Source organism: Drosophila novamexicana, unplaced genomic scaffold (genome assembly GCF_003285875.2).
Source record: "Drosophila novamexicana strain 15010-1031.04,08,12 unplaced genomic scaffold, DnovRS2.1 tig00002202-arrow-arrow-pilon, whole genome shotgun sequence".
Lineage (NCBI taxonomy): Eukaryota > Metazoa > Arthropoda > Insecta > Diptera > Drosophilidae > Drosophila > Drosophila novamexicana.
The window spans coordinates 35,572-56,662 of record NW_020824958.1 but is presented as its reverse complement, the minus strand read 5'-3'; the positions used below and the strand labels follow the sequence as shown (position 1 = coordinate 56,662).

Below are 21,091 nucleotides of genomic sequence, written 5' to 3'. Positions count from 1 at the left end.
AATGTGTAACGCATAGAAGGAGACATCTCCGACCGCATAAAGTATATATATTCGTGATCAGCATCAACAGCCAAGTCGATAGAGCCATGTCCGTCTGTCTGTTTCTATGCGAACTAGTCCCTCAGTTTAAAGCTATCTTAATGAAACTTTGCAGAAGTCCCTTTTTTTGTTGCACGCAGTACATATGTCAAAACCAGCTGGATCGGACCACTATATCATATAGCTGCCAAAGGAACGATCGGTTGAAAATTAAGTTATATGAAAAAAAATTTTGTTTTTTAAGATATCTTGACCAATCTCGGCATTTATTAGTTTTACTTTACTCCTCATATATATGCAAAATCCTATTAAGATCGGACCACTATATCATATAGCTGCCATAGGAACGATCGGTTGAAAATTAAGTTTTTGTATGAAAAAACAATTTGTTTATCAAGATATCTTGACCAAACTCGGCATTTATTAGTTTTACTTTACTCCTCATATATATGCAAAATCCTATTAAGATCGGACCACTATATCATATAGCTGCCATAGGAACGATCGGTTGAAAATTAAGTTTTTGTATGAAAAAATATTTTGTTTATCAAGATATCTTGACCAAACTCGGCATTTATTAGTTTTACTTTACTCCTCATATAAATGCAAAATCCTATTAAGATCGGACCACTATATTATATAGCTGCCATAGAAACGATCGGTCGAAAATTAAGTTTTTTTATGAAAAAACATTTTGTTTTTCAAGATATCTTGACCAAACTCGGCATTTTTTAGATTTACTTTACTCCTCATATATATGCAAAATCCTATTAAGATCGGACCACTATATCATATAGCTGCCATAGGAACGATCGTTCGAAAATTAAGTTTGTGTATGAAAAAATTATTTGTTTTTCTAGATGTCTTGACCAAGCTCGGCATTTATTACTTTTATTAGGCTCCTCATATATATGCCAAATCCTATTAAGATCGGACCACTATATCATATAGCTGCCATAGGATCGATCGGTCGAAAATTAAGTTTTTGTATGAAAAAACACTTTGTTTTTCAAGATATCTTGACCAAACTCGGAATTTATTAGTTTTACTATGCTCCTCATATATATGCAAAATCCTATTAAGATCGGACCAGTATATCATATAGCTGCCATAGGAACGATCGGTCGAAAATTAAGTTTTTGTATGAAAACACATTTTGTTTTTCAAGATATCTTAACCAAACTCGGCATTTATTAGTTTTATTTTACTCCTCACATTTATGCAAAATCCTATTAAGATCGGACCACTACATCATATAGCTGCCATAAGAACGATCGGTCGAAAATTAAGTTTTTGTATGAAAAACACTTTGTTTATCCAGATATCTTTACCAAACTCGGCATTTATTAGTTTTACTTTACTCCTCATATATATGCAAAATCCTATTAAGATCGGACCACTACATCATATAGCTGCCATAGGAACGATCGGTCGAAAATTAAGTGTTTGTGTAAAAAAACATTTTGGTTATCAAGATATCTTGACCAAGCTCGGCATTTATTAGATTTACTTTACTCCTCATATATATGAAAAATCCTATTAAGGTCGGACCACTATATCATATAACTGCCATAGGAACGATCGTTCGAAAACTAAGTTTTTGTATGAAAAAACATTTTGTTTATGAAGATATCTTGAACAAACTCGGCATTTATTAGTTTTACTATGCTCCTCATATATATGCAAAATCCTATTAAGATCGGACCACTATATCATATAGCTGCCATAGGAACGATCGTTCGAAAATTAAGTTTTTGTATGAAAAAATTATTTGTTTTTCAAGATATCTTGACCAAACTCGGCATTTATTAGATTTACTTTACTCCTCATATATATGAAAAATCCTATTAAGGTCGGACCACTATATCATATAACTGCCATAGGAACGATCGTTCGAAAACTAAGTTTTTGTATGAAAAAACATTTTGTTTTTCAAGATATCTTGACCAAACTCGGCATTTATTAGGTTTACTAAGCTCCTCATATATTTGCAAAATCCTATTAAGATCGGACCACTATATCATATAGCTGCCATAGGAACGATTGGTTGAAAATTAAGTTTTTGTATGAAAAAACATTTTGTTTTTCAAGATATCTTGACCAAACTCGGCATTTATTTTTTTACGATGCTCCTCATATAAATGCAAAATACTATTAAGATCGGAACACTATATCATATAGCTGCCATAAGAACGATCGGTCGAAAATTAAGTTTTTGTATGAAAAAACATTTTGTTTATCAAGATATCTTGACCAAACTCGGCATTTATCAGTTTTACTTTACACCTCATATATATGCAAAATCCTATTAAGATCGGACCACTACATCATATAGCTGCCATAGGAACGATCGGTCGAAAATTAAGTGTTTGTGTAAAAAAACATTTTGGTTATCAAGATATCTTGACCAAGCTCGGCATTTATTACTTTTATTAGGCTCCTCATATATATGCCACATCCTATTAAGATCGGACCACCATATCATATAGCTGCCATAGGAACGATCGGTCGAAAATTAAGTTTTTGTATGAAAAACACTTTGTTTATCCAGATATCTTTACCAAACTCGGCATTTATTAGTTTTACTTTACTCCTCATATATATGCAAAATCCTATTAAAATCGAAACACTATATCATATAGCTGCCATAGGAACGATTGGTTAAAAATTAAGTTTTTGTATGAAAAAACATTTTGTTTATCAAGATATCTTGACCAAACTCGGCATTTATCAGTTTTACTTTACACCTCATATATATGCAAAATCCTATTAAGATCGGACCACTACATCATATAGCTGCCATAGGAACGATCGGTCGAAAATTAAGTGTTTGTGTAAAAAAACATTTTGGTTATCAAGATATCTTGACCAAGCTCGGCATTTATTACTTTTATTAGGCTCCTCATATATATGCCACATCCTATTAAGATCGGACCACCATATCATATAGCTGCCATAGGAACGATCGGTCGAAAATTAAGTTTTTGTATGAAAAACACTTTGTTTATCCAGATATCTTTACCAAACTCGGCATTTATTAGATTTACTTTACTCCTCATATATATGAAAAATCCTATTAAGGTCGGACCACTATATCATATAACTGCCATAGGAACGATCGTTCGAAAACTAAGTTTTTGTATGAAAAAACATTTTGTTTTTCAAGATATCTTGACCAAACTCGGCATTTATTAGGTTTACTAAGCTCCTCATATATTTGCAAAATCCTATTAAGATCGGACCACTATATCATATAGCTGCCATAGGAACGATTGGTTGAAAATTAAGTTTTTGTATGAAAAAACATTTTGTTTTTCAAGATATCTTGACCAAACTCGGCATTTATTTTTTTACGATGCTCCTCATATAAATGCAAAATACTATTAAGATCGGAACACTATATCATATAGCTGCCATAAGAACGATCGGTCGAAAATTAAGTTTTTGTATGAAAAAACATTTTGTTTATGAAGATATCTTGAACAAACTCGGCATTTATTAGTTTTACTATGCTCCTCATTTATATGCAAAATCCTATTAAGATCGGACCACTATATCATATAGCTGTCATAGGAACGATCGGTCGAAAATTAAGTTTTTGTATGAAAAAACAATTTGTTTATCAAGATATCTTGACCAAACTCGGCATTTATTAGTTTTACTTTACTCCTCATATATATGCAAAATCCTATTAAGATCGGACCACTATATCATATAGCTGCCATAGGAACGATCGGTTGAAAATTAAGTTTTTGTATGAAAAAACAATTTGTTTATCAAGATATCTTGACCAAACTCGGCATTTATTAGTTTTACTTTACTCCTCATATATATGCAAAATCCTATTAAGATCGGACCACTATATCATATAGCTGCCATAGGAACGATCGGTTGAAAATTAAGTTTTTGTATGAAAAAATATTTTGTTTATCAAGATATCTTGACCAAACTCGGCATTTATTAGTTTTACTTTACTCCTCATATAAATGCAAAATCCTATTAAGATCGGACCACTATATTATATAGCTGCCATAGAAACGATTGGTCGAAAATTAAGTTTTTTTATGAAAAAACATTTTGTTTTTCAAGATATCTTGACCAAACTCGGCATTTTTTAGATTTACTTTACTCCTCATATATATGCAAAATCCTATTAAGATCGGACCACTATATCATATAGCTGCCATAGGAACGATCGTTCGAAAATTAAGTTTGTGTATGAAAAAATTATTTGTTTTTCTAGATGTCTTGACCAAACTCGGCATTTATTAGATTTACTTTACTCCTCATATATATGAAAAATCCTATTAAGGTCGGACCACTATATCATATAACTGCCATAGGAACGATCGTTCGAAAACTAAGTTTTTGTATGAAAAAACATTTTGTTTTTCAAGATATCTTGACCAAACTCGGCATTTATTAGGTTTACTAAGCTCCTCATATATTTGCAAAATCCTATTAAGATCGGACCACTATATCATATAGCTGCCATAGGAACGATTGGTTGAAAATTAAGTTTTTGTATGAAAAAACATTTTGTTTTTCAAGATATCTTGACCAAACTCGGCATTTATTTTTTTACGATGCTCCTCATATAATTGCAAAATACTATTAAGATCGGAACACTATATCATATAGCTGCGATAGGAACAATCGGTCGAAAATTAAGTTTTTGTATGAAAAAACATTTTGTTTATCAAGATATCTTGACCAAACTCGGCATTTATTAGTTTTACTTTACACCTCATATATATGCAAAATCCTATTAAGATCGGACCACTATATCATATAGCTGCCATAGGATCGATCGGTCGAAAATTAAGGTGTTGTATGTAAAAACATTTTGTTTTTCAAGATATCTTAACCAAACTCGGAATTTATTAGTTTTACGATGCTCCTCATATATATGCAAAATACTATTAAGATCGGAACACTATATCATATAGCTGCCATAGGAACGATCGGTCGAAAATTAAGTTTTTGTATGAAAAAACATTTTGTTTTTCAAGATATCTTGACCAAGCTCGGCATTTATTACTTTTATTAGGTTCCTCATATATATGCCACATCCTATTAAGATCGGACCACTATATCGTATAGCTGCCATAGGATCGATCGGTCGAAAATTAAGTTGTTGTATGTAAAAACATTTTGTTTTTCAAGATATCTTAACCAAACTCGGAATTTATTAGTTTTATTTTACTCCTCACATTTATGCAAAATCCTATTAAGATCGGACCACTACTTCATATAGCTGCCATAGGAACGATCGGTCGAAAATTAAGTGTTTGTGTAAAAAAATATTTTGGTTATCAAGATATCTTGACCAAGCTCGGCATTTATTACTTTTATTAGGCTCCTCATATATATGCCAAATCCTATTAAGATCGGACCACTATATCATATAGCTGCCATAGGAACGATCGGTCGAAAATTAAGTTGTTGTATGAAAAAACATTTTGTTTTTCAGGATATCTTAACCAAACTCGACATTTATTAGTTTTACTCTGCTCTTCATATAAATGCAAAATCCTATTAAGATCGGTACACTATATCATATAGCTGCCACAGGAACAATCGGTAGAAAACAAGGTTTTTGATTAAAAACCTTTTTATACCCTTGCAGAAGGTATTATAATTTTGTCGTGAAATGTGTAACGCATAGAAGGAGACATCTCCGACCGCATAAAGTATATATATTCGTGATCAGCATCAACAGCCAAGTCGATAGAGCCATGTCCGTCTGTCTGTTTCTATGCGAACTAGTCCCTCAGTTTAAAGCTATCTTAATGAAACTTTGCAGAAGTCCCTTTTTTTGTTGCACGCAGTACATATGTCAAAACCAGCTGGATCGGACCACTATATCATATAGCTGCCAAAGGAACGATCGGTTGAAAATTAAGTTATATGAAAAAAAATTTTGTTTTTTAAGATATCTTGACCAATCTCGGCATTTATTAGTTTTACTATACTCCTCATATATAGGCAAAATCCTATAAAGTTCGCACCACTAAATCATATAGCTGCGTTAGGAACTATCGGTCGAAAATTAAGTTTCTGTATGAAAAAACATTTTGTTTTTCAAGATATCTTGACCAAACTCTGCATTTATTAGTTTTACTATACTCTTTAAAGATAGGCAAAATCCTATTAAGATCGGACCACTAGATAATATAGCTGCCATAGGAACGATCGGTCGAAAAGTAGATTCTTGTATGAAAAACATTTTGTTTTTCAAGAAATCTTGACCAAACTCGGCATTTATTAGTTTTACTATACTCCTCATATATATGCAAAATCCTATTAAGATCGGACCACTATATTATATAGCTGCCATAGGATTGATCGGTCGAAAATTAAGTTTTTGTATGAAAAAACATTTTGTTTATCAAGATATCTTGACCAAACTCGGCATTTATTAGTTTTACTCTTCATATATATGCAACATCCTATTAAGATCGCACCACTATATCATATAGCTGCCATAGGAACGACCGGTCGAAAATTAAGTTGTTGTATGGACAAATTTTTTGTTTTTCACGATATTTTGACCAAACTCGGCATTTATTAGTTTAACGATGCTCCTATATGCTTATATATATACAAAATCCTATCAACATCAGACCACAATATCATATAGCTGCCATAAGAGCGATCGGTCGAAAACCAGGTTTTTGATTAAAAACTTTTTTGGTTATGAAGATATCTTGACCAAACTCGGCACTTACTATTTTCCCGGTACTTCTTAGATATGGGCAAAGCACTACGAGCATTATGAAAAGGTTGGATCTGCAAGGGTATTAGATCTTCGGCGTGCCGTTCTTTCCTTCTTTCCCTTCTTCTCGTATTTGTGTTGGATTCGTTCGACAACGTTGTCCACAGGATTAATCTACCAGCCCGAGTCCCTATCAAGGAATCGGAATTAACTCCCTTCCTGGTTCTTAAGTGAACTTTTGAGACTAAAAAATGTGAAGACGAGGTTCAAACTACCTACTCCAGGTATAATAAACATCAGCTTTATCTTTTTAGTTATATAGGTCAAACTGCATCTTAAATCCCATTATAACGGAAAATTTCGCTTCTTAGCGACCCCAACACTATCAAGCCGGCTTACTCACCGGGCCATGATGGTGTTCCTGCTTGTGTGCTTAGGTACTGTGCAGCAGAACTTTGTAAACCTGTTCTTAAACTTTTTGAATTGACCGTAAGCTCTTCATCTTTTCCGACCATTTGGAAAGAATCATACATTGTCCCTCTCCATAAGAAAAAGAGTAATAGCGATGTCGAAAACTGAAGAGGTATTTCCAAATTATACGCTATACCTGAAGCTTTTGAGAGAATCATAACATCTCAACTGAAACATTTATGTAGTTCTATTATTTCAGCTTTCCAGCATGGGTTCGTGAAGCGTAGATCTACAACCACTTACTTTCTTGAGTTTTCTTCGTTTGTAATTGATGGGCTTAAGAAAGGAATGCAGACTGACGTCATCTATACTGATTTCTGTAAGGCTAGCGACTCTGTCAACAACTCCTTGCTGCTACATAAATTATGCCCTCTCGGATACCCAGTCAATGTCTTGAACCGGATTTCAGAGTATTTGCGTAACAAAACCCAAATGGTTCTTTTCGGAAATTCGTTTTCTGAACGAATTCTGGTGACTTCCGGTGTTCATCAAGGTGATCAATCACCTTCCCTCGATACTGTTTCACTCTCGAGAATTAATGGATGCGGATGTGAATTTATGCCTTGCATATAAAGAAATGGCATTATATTATGTTTTACAATTGATGCGCATCAGGCTTGGTGTCTAGCCAACCTTTAAACTCCTCCAAATGTAAGGTAATGACTTTCTATAGAAGCCCTCCTTAATTGGTTTCTTACATCGTTGATAGCTCACCGCTCGAGCGTGTTAACAGTTCTTCTGATGAAGTTAGTGATCTGGGTTTCATCCTTGATCATAAACTTAAATTCAACTCTCATGCTAAGACTGTGGTACATAAAGCTAGAATTGTGTTGGGTTTCATCAAGTAATGGTCGAAGGAGTTTGACGATCCGTAAACAACAAAAACATTATATACACCTTTCTACTCTTTCCACCAAGACAGGAACAATTCTTGTTGTGTGCCCTTCGTGGTTTAAATTGGGATCCTCTTGTGCGATTACCGTAAAACTCCAGCAGACTTCTGATGATTAACCTTCCTTCCTTAAATTAATCGTAGAACCATGGGTGTAATATTTATCCATAAATTAATTACCGGTGAAATCAACTCTTTTATGCTGAATAGCCAATTAATTTTATCTATTCCTACTAGACTAACATGTAATTTTACACCCTTATCGCTTTAATTTTGCTCAACTAATAATGATTTGCATGAACCGTTCAGGGTTCTCTGTGATGACTATAACAAGCATTACAGAGTATTCTGCTCGGAATCTTCTCTTCCTCGTATAAAGTCTTATTTTTTAAACAATTAGCCTCCCAATTAGCCTATTCCATCAATAGAACTCCAACAAAACTTTTTACTATTAAAATTTGTCAAAAATCTTCTAAACTCTACAGACACTCCAATATACATATATATATCATAAAACACCACCAATCGAACGGTCAATAAATACATCAAAACTAAACAATTTTCCATACACACTAACAAAATTCCATATCTTGAATCCGCATGGTTTTAACATACAGACGAAATAGACAGCTCTATTAGAATAATGCATAGAAAACATAATACTGCACCACACATCTTCAGACAATGCTTATGCAGGATTAAAAACCAACACAAGACAAATACATTTTTCTACACCGACGGCTTCCAACAAAACAACATTACTAACTATGCAGTTACAACAGAAATACACACACTAAAGTATGGAAATGTACTATAATACTGAACAGTATTAACAGCTGAAATATTTGCAACATTGGAAGCCGTCAAATTAACACAGAATATGAGAGAAAGGCTTATAATATAATCAGACTGCATGTTCGCCCTAAGCTCCATCTCAAAAATAAAAAACCTGAACATTATCCCTCCAAAATCGATCATCATTAAATAATCTTTCTCCTAATGTAAAGCTACTTTGGATCCGTGGCCATACACATATTAAGGGAAATGAGTTAGCAGATCGCGTGGCAACAGCTGCCACTCAAATGAATTTACAGACAAGATTTTTAAGAAACCAACTTAATATATAAAAAAACGAGAAAGAAGGGCTATTTTCGGCACGCCGAAGATCTTATACCCTTGCAGACCCAACCTTTTCATAATGCTCATAGTGCTCTGCCCGTATCTAAGAAATACCGGGAAAATAGTAAATGCCGAGTTTGGTCAAGATATCTTCATAACCAAAAAAGTTTTTAATCAAAAACCTGGTTTTCGACCGATCGCTCTTATGGCAGCTATATAATATAGTGGGCCGATCTTAATAGGATTTTTCATATACATATATGATGAGCTTAGTATAACTAATAAATGCCGAGTTTGGTCAAGATATCCAGATAAAAAAAATGTTTTTTCATACAATAACTTAATTTTCTACCGATCGTTTCTAACGCAGCTATATGATTTGTGGTGCGAACTTTATAGGATTTTGCCTATATATGAGGAGTATAGTAAAACTAATAAATGCAAAGTTTGGTCAAGATATCTTAAAAAACAAAATTTTTTTCATACAACTTAATTTTTGACCGATCGTTCCTGTGGCAGCTATATGATATAGTGGTCCGATCTTAATAGGATTTTGCCTATATATGAGGAGTATAGTAAAACTAATAAATGCCGAGTTTGGTCAAGATATCTTGAAAAACAAAATGTTTTTTCATACAAAAACTTATTTTTCGACCGATCGTTCCTATGGCAGCTATATTATACAGTGGTCCGATCTAAATAGGATTTTGCACATATATGAGGAGCTTAGTAAAACTAATAAATGCCGAGTTTGGTCAAGATATCTTCAAAAACAAAATGTTTTTTCATACAAAAACTTAATTTTCGACTAATCGTTCCTATGGCAGCTATATGATGCAGTGGTCCGATCTTAATATTATTTAGCCTATATATGAGGAGTAAAGTAAAACTAATAAATGCCAAGTTTGGTCAAGATATCTTGAAAAACAAAATGTTTTTTCATACAACAACTTAATTTTCGACTGATCGTTCCTATGGCAGCTATATGATACAGTGGTCCGATCTGAATAGGATTTTGCATATATATGAGGAGTAAAGTAAAACTAATAAACGCCGAGTTTGGTCAAGATATCTTGATAAACAAGATGTTTTTTCATACAAAAAGTTAATTTTCGACCGATTGTTCCTATGGCAGCTATATGATATAGTGGTCCGATCCAGCTGGTTTTGACATATGTGCTGCGTGCAACAGAAAGAGGGACTTCTGCAAAGTTTCATTAAGATAGCTTTACAACTGAGGGACTAGTTCGTATCGTATCTTGAAAAACAAAATGTTTTTTCATACAAAAACTTAATTTTCGACTAATCGTTCCTATGGCAGCTATATGATACAGTGGTCCGATCTTAATATTATTTAGCCTATATATGAGGAGTAAAGTAAAACTAATAAATGCCGAGTTTGGTCAAGATATCTTGAAAAACAAAATGTTTTTTCATACAAAAACTTAATTTTCGACCGATCGTTCCTATGGCAGCTATATGATATAGTGGTCGGATCTTAATAGGATTTTGCATATATATGAGGAGCTTAGTACAACAAATAAATGCCGAGTTTGGTCAAGATATCTTGAAAAACAAAATGTTTTTTCATACAAAAACTTATTTTTCGACCGATCGTTCCTATGGCAGCTATATTATACAGTGGTCCGATCTAAATACGATTTTGCACATATATGAGGAGCTTAGTAAAACTAATAAATGCCGAGTTTGGTCAAGATATCTTGAAAAACAAAATGTTTTTTCATACAAAAACTTAATTTTCGACCGATCGTTCCTATGGCAGCTATATGATATAGTGGTCGGATCTTAATAGGATTTTGCATATATATGAGGAGTAAAGTAAAACTAATAAATGCCGAGTTTGGTCAAGATATCTTGATAAACAAAATGTTTGTTCATACAAAAACTTAATTTTCGACCGATCGTTCCTATGGCAGCTATGTGATATAGTGGTCCGATCATGCTGGTTTTCACATATGTGCTGCGTGCAACAGAAAGAGGAACTTCTGCAAAATTTCATCAAGATAGCTTTAAAACTGAGAGACTAGTTCGCATAGAAACAGACAGACGGACATGGCCATATCGACTCGGCTGTTGATGCTGATCAAGAATATATATACTTTATGGGGTCGGAGATGTCTCCTTCTATGCGATACACATTGCACGACAAAATTATAATACGCTCTGCAAGGGTATAAAAATGGTTTCCTCGGTAGGTCTCAAACTCGCAACAGACAACACCACTTGCCACCGCCTCTACTCAACAGCCAAACCAATAATTGAGTCTTGATAAAAAAAAAAACGAATTAAAATAGGAGCACAGAAAAAATACGGTCGCAATTGCAATGCCGTTGATGTGTGTGTACATGTATACAGAAATTCTTGCAATTCGTGCTGGTGCCGCAAACTCGTGGTTCCTTACCGATCTTCATGAAATATTCTACAGTATATCTTATTGTGTCATAGAATATTTGGGTATTCTCAAAGAGTAAATTGCATTAAAATTGAGGCTTAATTTGTTGGACAATGTAAGTTGGGTTATTAACTTGATTTATAGCTCTGCGATGGTAGCGGGGAAACTATCACTTTTGGTGACTCTGGCTCTTATTATTTACCCAATTTGCTAAAAAAACACGATTTCGATATCGATTTTTATCGATTGCTTGGAAACGGAGTAGGTTATCGATTATCGGAAACAAGCTCGATCTGCGCATGGACAGCTAAAATATCAGAAAGAAATTAAGCAACCAAATTAAAAATATAAATACAACAGTTAATAAGATTTTAGGCATACTTAAATTTAAGCCAACAAACCTAACCAAACATAAACAAAATAATGTTCAACAGTACTATAATATGGGATCGGCTTCAAACCATTTTCAGAGATCTTTGTTCAATTTCATTTGAGGGGTGTTTCCCACTTTTTGGTAAGTCCATCCTTCCTTAGTGGAAATGGGGATCAAATATTTGGTGGGTGACGTTTCTCTTTCAAATTTTTTTCCAAAATTTTGCAAAAAAAAGTTTCTTCGGTAAAAAGTTCGATTCTACAATTTTTTGGTGAATTTTTAAGTTTTCTCCGATCGATCTCAAAATTACATTCAGAGACCTACAAAACAAATTTATGAATACGTTCAACGATTTAGAATGCGATTCGAGACTGTGGTAAATTGGCGGTAAACAATTCTATAAAAGTTTAATGTTTACCCAGCGTTCGACTTTAATATCAATTTCAAAAGCACCCTTCTTGGATTCAAATGCGGGTGAATATGTCTAATTTTTTTAGCAATCCCCAATCAGATATTATACAGCTCGGCCTGCAATAGGCTCGAAAATAATCTTTTAATGACCTTTTAACCTCGCTGTTTATTATACCCTAAACCCATTAAAAACGGGTAAAAGGGTATATTGTATTTGTGCAAAATGCAACTGTATGTAACAGGCAGAAGGAAGCATCTCCGACCCCATAAAGTACATACATATATTCTTGATCAGCATCAATAGCCGATTCGATCTAGCCATGTCCGTCAGTATGTATGAACGCAAGGATCTCAGAACCTATAAGAGCTAGATACTTGAAATTTTAGATGTAGGTGCTCCTAGTTCCCGCGCAGATCGAGTTTGTTTCCGATAATCGATAACTTACTCCGTTTCCAAGCAATCGATAAAAATCTATATCGATATCCTGTTTTTTGGGCAATTTTGGTAAATAATAAGAGCTAGAGTCACCAAACTTGACATATAGCTTCTAAAATAGAATATATATATAAATTTGATGTTGGAAGAAGAGGGTTCAGGGTATCCCCTAGCGGGAGCGCCCGACTAGAACCTCTTACTTGTTTGCTCTGCTGTTATCTACACGTAGTCATCAATGTATATTAAGTCTAATTGTTTGTTACCCTAAGCTATACTTATAATAATAATATAATATTCCACTTTCCCCTTCTGTCTTAGCTGAATTTATACAATACGTGGTCCTCAATTCGTTTAGGTACTTCAAATAATCTATTCTCATTAGTCTTTCGATACACTATTTCATTCCTTATCTCAAACAATTTATGTAGGAGTTTCTCAACAATTTAATAACTTTTTCCTGCTGCTTTATCTTTAATCTGACAAATTATTATGATCGTTTAAAAATGATTCGTCTGTTATCATAATCGTATTATTAACTCTTGATAAAGATTCCAATTGTTGCATTTGTTTACCAGCTCTATGAACTGACTCATAACTCTTGCAGTTCTGACGCCCACCTCGCAGCTCTATCTTGCTCAGCGTTAAAGTGTATCATAATTTTGAAACCTCTTCCTTTTGAACATATCCTTAATTCTATAACTTCTAACGTCTCCAACTCAATACTGTGATACTTCGCTTCCGCTTCCGATGTACGCTTAGATAATAGAATATGGGATGCAACTTACCATCCTTCTTCAGCTTTTTTACAAGTACCAAAAACAGTTAAGCTCTTTTTATTCAAATTTAAATACTTTATCTTTTCTTAGTATATCATACATTGGTTTCGCAATATTAGAAAAAGCTTCCAACCCTTTATTGTTAGCTTTTATATTCTCCTTTCATATTTGAAATCCTAAGTATTGTAGTAATGTTTAGCATGTAAGATTCTAGTGTAATATAACATTAAGTGTCCCACTGTAAATATAACTGTAATCACATCGAAGGCTTCGCTCAGGGAGCGAAACATTCGATGCTCTTACTCTCGCTCCGACACGAGCATAAGAAAAACGAGAAGATGGTGAGATAAAATGATCTGCGAAGGCATTCAAAAAAGTGACGCGCACAAGAACGGTTGCATTTTATTTGCTTCAGGCCATTCCTACAAATTCAGAAGTGGTCACGGAATTAAACCTACAAAATTATTCAAATATTATCAATTCAAACTTATCAATATTAGTTATTAAATAACTTGATTATGGAATCGAGTGAACATTGGGAATCTAAGCCTATCCGACCTAAAAATGTGGTGCGAAAAACTGGGTTTGCCAACTAGAGGCACCAAAGCTGCTTTATTGGCTCAACTGAATGCTGCATTACCGTCAGCAAGTGCTCCAAACCTCCATTTGGAAATGCTAGACTCCAACGAAGAGTTGATCGATTTAACACCAAGCACCAGCAGCAACAACAACGGTTCTTGCGGCGCTCAGACAGCCAACAACAACAACAGCTCTGGTGACGAAGAGGCGGCCAGCCATAACGGCTTTTCCAATTCGGCAGAAATTGGCGGAAATGATGTCGAAAACAGCGGCATAGCAAATGAGGAAAACGATGAAGTACCGGTGTGCGATCTTGGTGGCAACACTCAACACAACATTGAAGTTGCCAATGCTGATCCAAACGCTGATGCAGGCAACGCTCCACATAACATCAAAGTTGCCAATGCTGAGCCAAACATTGATAAGGGCAGCACTGTGAATGAAAACGTAAACAATGCACCTAACAGCAGTGTTTTCCAACAAAATTACGAAGACATGGAGCGTATGGTGTGGAATTTACGGTGCGAAAACATAGATCTGCGTAACCACAAGTCTGAACTAAACCTTAGGTTTGAAAGCCAAAAGTGGAAACCTGATGAAAAATTTGCAGTGTATTATTTTGATAAAATGACCCTGGCAAACGAGCTGAAAATGGGAAACGGCGAAATGGTACAATACTTGATTGATGGAATATCCGGTATGCAGCTAACAAATCAGGCTAAATTACAAAGCTTTGCCGCGCCGTGCGAAGTTCTGGATGCTTTCCAAGACATTGATCAGCCGAGGGCTCAACTTGGCAAGCCCCAAATAAAAAACATGCTGACGTCAACGCGTGGAACCCCGGAACAGAAGGTCAACAACTGCTTCAATTGTCACAGCTTTGGACATCTGGACGCAAGCATGCTTTGCTTGTGGCAAACTTGGACATCTGGCTAAAGAGTGCTCACTTTACAAGAAAAACAAGGCGACCGACGATTACGTAAGATATTTGGATGTATGTTTTCTTGATAAAAATAATTTAAATGTTACATCCTCCATAGAGTGCCTAATAGATTCTGGTAGCCCAATCACCTTTGTAAGAGAATCAACTGTTCCAAAAGGAGATAAAACAAATAATGAAAATCTAAATTTATGTTATTCTGGAATAAATGGAAGTAAATTAAATTTAGTTGGAAAAATATGTTGTGTAATCAAAACTTTAAATAAAAATGTGAAAATTTAATCTCTTGTTGTGAACGATGAATCTACAAGGTACCCAATGGTATTAGGTAGAGATTTTCTATTTCTAAGAAATTTAAAAATAATTGAAGTCGAAGATGTTATGAACAAAAACGTTGAGCCAACGGTGATGCACAAAGAAAAGTACAACAAAAATACAAAAGATTAAAATGTGAATAATAAAAAAGTAGAGAACAAAGTAGTATAAAGAGAAGAGAACAAAGTAGTGTAAAAAGAATAGAACAATGTAGTGGAAAAAGAAGAGAACAAAGGAGTGGAAAAAGTAGAGAGCAAAGTAGTGGAAAAAGAAGAGATCAAAGAAGTGGAAAAAGAAAAGAATAAAGTAGGGGAAAAAGCAGAATGCAATACAGTAAACATACAAAAGACCGAAATGGATAATAAAGAACAAGGTTACAACGAGCAAAGAGGAGAAAGATACGATACAGAAAATTTTGAAACACAAATGTTGGCAAAAAACGTTATAAGCACAGACAAAGAAAAGTACAAAGTAGGAAAGGAAATATGTCAAAATAGTTTGGAAAGGTTTGAAAAGATATTCGAAAAATATTATGTAGAACCACACAGACCCGCGGAGCCTAAAATAAAGAACTCAATTAAATTACTATTGAAAACGAAAAAGCGTTTCGCTGTTCCCCAAGAAGGTTATCATATGCAGAAAAGATAGAAGTACAGAAAATACTAGACGAAAACTTAGCTCGAGGATACATACGACCAAGTGAGTCAGAGTATGTGTCACCAATTGTCCTTGTAAAAAAGAAAACAGGAGAGCTCAGAATGTGTGTAGACTATCGTCGGCTTAACAAAGTAACGGTGAAAGATAACTATCCAATTCCACTGATAGATGATCTACTAGAAAGACTAGCGAATAAAAAATTGTTTTCAAAGTTAAACTTAAGCGAGAAAGAAGGGCTATCTTCGGTACGCCGAAGATCTAATACCCTTGCAGACCCAACCTTTTCATAATGCTCATAGTGCTTTGCCCGTATCTAAGAAGTACCGGGAAAATAGTAAATACCGAGTATGGTCAAGATATCTTAACCAAAAAACGTTTTTAATCAAAAACCTGGTTTTCGATCGATCGCTCTTATGGCTGCTATATGATATAGTGGTCCGATGTTGATAGGATTTTGTATATATATAAGGAGCATAGTTAAACTAATAAATGCCGAGTTTGGTCAATATATCGTGAAAAACAAAAAATTTGTCCATACAACAACTTAATTTTCGACCGGTCGTTCCTATGGCAGCTATATGATATAGTCTTCCGATCTTAATAGGATTTTGCATATATATGAGGAGTATAGTAAAACTAATAAATGCCGACGTTGGTCAAGATATTTTGAAAAACAAAATGTTTTTCATACAACTTAATTTTCGACCGATCGTTGCTATGGCAGCTATATGATATAGTTGTCCGATCTTAATAGGATTTCGCATATATATAAGGAGTATAGTAAAATTAATAAATGCCTAGTTTGGTCAAGATATCTTGACAAACAAAATATAGTGGTCCGATCCAGCTGGTTTTCACACATGAGCTGCGTGCAATAGAAAGAGGGACTTCTGCAAAATTTCATTAAGATAGCTTTAAAACAGAGAAACTAGTTCGCATAGAAACAGACAGACGGACATGGCTATATCGACTCGGCGATTGATGCTGATCAAGAATATTTTTATGGCGTCGGAGATGTCTCCTGCTATGCGTTACACATTTCACGACAAAATTATAATACCCTCTGCAAGGGTATACAAATATTGTGTGGATACATCTTTGAACAATGTACCTGTAAAAACTCAAATCTTCCCAAAGGAGTTACAAAAGATGTATGCATTTTGGACTCCTTGTAAAGAGATTAAAAATAGGTAAAAGGGGTATATTGTATTTGTGCAAATGTAGGTAACACGCAGAAGGAAGCATCTCCAACCCCATAAAGTATATATTTTCTTAATCAGCATCAACAGCCGAGTCGATCTAACCGTTCTGTCTGTCCGTCCGTCCGTATGTAAGTATGCAAGGATCTCAGAACCTATAAGAGCTAGAGACATAAAATTTTAACAGTAGGTCCTCCTAGTGCGGAACGAGTTTGTTTCCGATATTCGATAACTTGCCCCGTTTCCAAGTGTAGGAGCCGTTACAATGCAAAAGTCTTTAACTTCAGCAAGTCCAAAACACTTCCACTTTATTCGCTTCTCTGCTAAAGACTGACTCCAAGACCTTTTATAATTGTCTAACACTCTTTTCTTATTCTTAGTTATCGAACAATGCTTAACAGCTAGCTATCGATAGGAGGTGCAGCATCACTGTTGTGTCGCTAGCAGCCTGCTATAACTCGGCCTCAGACAAATATTTTTATATCCTTGCGTTGGGTATTAAAATTTTGTCGTGAAATGTGTAACGCATAGAAGGAGACATCTCCGACCCCATTAAGTATATATATTCTTGATTAGCATCAACAGCCGAGTCGATAGAGCCATATCCGTCTGTCTGTTTCTATGCGAACTAGTCTCTCAGTTTTAAAGCTATCTTGATGAAATTTTGCAGAAGTTCCTCTTTCTGTTGCACGCAGCACATATGTAAAAACCAGCATGATCGGACCACTATATCACATAGCTGCCATAGGAACGATCGGTCGAAAATTAAGTTTTTGTATGAACAAACATTTTGTTTATCAAGATATCTTGACCAAACTCGGCATTTATTAGTTTTACTTTACTCCTCATATATATGCAAAATCCTATTAAGATCCGACCACTATATCATATAGCTGGCATAGGAACGATCGGTCGAAAATTAAGTTTTTGTATGAAAAAACATTTTGTTTTTCAAGATATCTTGACCAAACTCGGCATTTATTAGTTTTAGTAAGCTCCTCACATATATGCAAAATCCTATTTAGATCGGACCACTGTATAATATAGCTGCCATAGGAACGATCGGTCGAAAAATAAGTTTTTGTATGAAAAAACATTTTGTTTTTCAAGATATCTTGACCAAACTCGGCATTTATTAGTTTTACTAAGCTCCTCATATATATGCAAAATCCTATTAAGATCCGACCACTATATCATATAGCTGCCATAGGAACGATCGGTCAAAAATTAAGTTTTTGTATGAAAAAACATTTTGTTTTTTAAGATATCTTGACCAAACTCTGCATTTATTAGTTTTACTAAGCTCCTCATATATATGCAAAATCCTATTAAGATCCGACCACTATATCATATAGCTGCCATAGGAACGATCGGTCGAAAATTAAGTTTTTGTATGAAAAAACATTTTGTTTTTCAAGATATCTTGACCAAACTCGGCATTTATTAGTTTTACTAAAATCCTCATGTATATGCAAAATCCTATTTAGATCGGCCACTATATCATATAGCTGCCATAGGAACGATCGGTCGAAAAATAAGTTTTTGTATGAAAAAACATTTTGTTTTTCAAGATATCTTGACCAAACTCGGCATTTATTAGTTTTACTTTACTCCTCATATATGTATATGCAAAATCCTATTAAGATCGGACCACTATATCTCTAGCTGCCATAGGAACGATCGGTCGAAAATTAAGTTTTTGTATGAATAAACATTTGTTTTTCAAGATATCTTGACCAATCTCGGCATTTATTAGTTTTACTATGCTCCTCATATATATGGAAAATCCTAGTAAGATCGGACCACTATATCATATAGCTGCCATAGGAACGATCGGTCGAAAATTAAGTTTTTGTATGAAAAAACATTTTGTTTATCAAGATATCTTGACCAAACCCGACATTTATTAGTTTTAATATGCTCCTTATATATATGCAAAATCCTTTTAAGATCGGACCACTATATCATATAGCTGACATAGTAACGATCGGTCGAAAATTAAGTTGTTGTATGAAAAAACATTTTGCTTATCAAGATATCTTGCCCAATCTCGGCATTAACTATTTTCACTGTGCTTCTTAGTTACGGGCAAAGCACTAGAAGCATCATGAAAATGTTGGGTCTGCAAGGGTATTAGATCTTCGGCGTGCCGAAGATAGCCTTTCTTTCTCGTTTTTAATTATTTTGACATATTTAATGAATGAAGAGATATTAAGCGATAATAAATATTAATTTAATAAAATTATTGAACATTGAACTCGAGTCGGCCAGCTTAAAATGTAGTTTATAACAGTGTCCACATAGGTTTTTAGGTATTATGTAATTGGCTGCTTTTTAAATAAATTAAACAATACTACATTTATTCGAAGTAGCCCGCGCATTACGACTTGTACCATCTCCGACATTTACAATTTTAATTCTTCAGCTAACAATTTCAATCTCATCTTTTTCCTACAGCAAAAGGAATCTCCCTGGGAGGGTGGCATACGCTCCGCAGGCGCTATCTGGAGTCCACTTTTGCAAAAGAGTAGCTACGTATCCGAACAGGTTATTCATGCAATAGATTGGCTACCCACACTGGCTTCAGCTGCTGGTGTGGCTCTACCCGATCATCTCAATATAGATGGCGTCAATATGTGGCCCTCGCTTAGTGAAAACTTGGAGCCGCAGCCTAGAACGCTGCTGCATGTATTGGATGATGTTTTTGGCTATTCGTCATATATGCGGGACAATCTAAAATACGTCAATGGAAGTCGATTTGAGGGACGCTTTGATAGTTGGTTGGGCGAGTTGGATGCTGGCGAAATTGATCCGCTAAGTGCGTACTACGTTCAGCAGGTTCTTTCTTCTGAAGTGCAGCAGGTTTTGGGCTCTAAAAGCCTGACTAGCGAGCGTATCAAACAGCTACGTGCCCAAGCAACTCATCACTGTTCCATCAACGGTACGATCCACTTGCAGCCTCTGTATCTGTGCCATCCCCTGCAAGCGCCCTGTTACTTTAATTTGACCGACGATCCATGCGAGCATTATAACCTAGCGAACCTGTATCCATTGCAACTGCAGCAGCTCGAAAAGGAAGTAAACGAGTTTCGGTTGGGAGCTGTCGAAAGTGCTCGAGTACCAATACCGGATTTGCGTGCGAATCCCGCTCTTCACGAAAACTTCTGGGAGTGGTGGAATGATACCGAAACCGAAACAGTTACCAGTGGGGCTGAAAAATGGAGAGCGAATCTTTTAAATTTGATTGGGCTATATTGTGCTTTATACTTCGACTTTGCCTTTAAGTAATATATTTGTACCTTTTTTTTTCCGAAAAATAAAATTATTTAAACTTTATTTTAAAGCCCCGTAACAGCGGTTGTTCAAATGTATGTGACGGGCAATAAAAGAAATATCCGAACTAGTTATATGTAATTTTCCCTAGCACCCGCATCTGCGTCAGTCTGGGGTGAAGACTTTCGGCAAAGCTTTATGGCGCGTATGAAAACCGTAGCAACATCATCAAAAAGGCGATAAGCATGTTCCCCTTATTAAAGAGCAACCTTACGTATTGAGGAATTACACCCTGCACAAAGTGACACCATTCAAGACTAAATATGAGGAGCTCAGAGACGAAAACTCGAAATCTAATGGCGGGTCCCAGGTGCCCATGTCATGAACAGCACTACGTCAGCGTGGCCTCTGGATACCATGCATCTTGAATAATTGGCTTAAGGCAAGGCCTGACGCGGCGGACTGGAGGACAGATACTCA

General features: G+C 35.1%; 1 protein-coding gene across 1 annotated transcript; it reads left to right on the top strand.

Moving 5' to 3' along the window:
- Window positions 1-14,398: 14,398 nt before the first annotated feature.
- LOC115769037 (arylsulfatase J-like) lies at window positions 14,399-20,626 on the top strand (the record flags this gene model as incomplete). Its single annotated transcript, XM_030713744.1, has 2 exons — window positions 14,399-14,734; window positions 19,796-20,626. Coding segments are annotated over 2 exons (1,167 nt in total), but the record flags the coding sequence as incomplete, so codon positions are not given.
- Window positions 20,627-21,091: the final 465 nt, after the last annotated feature.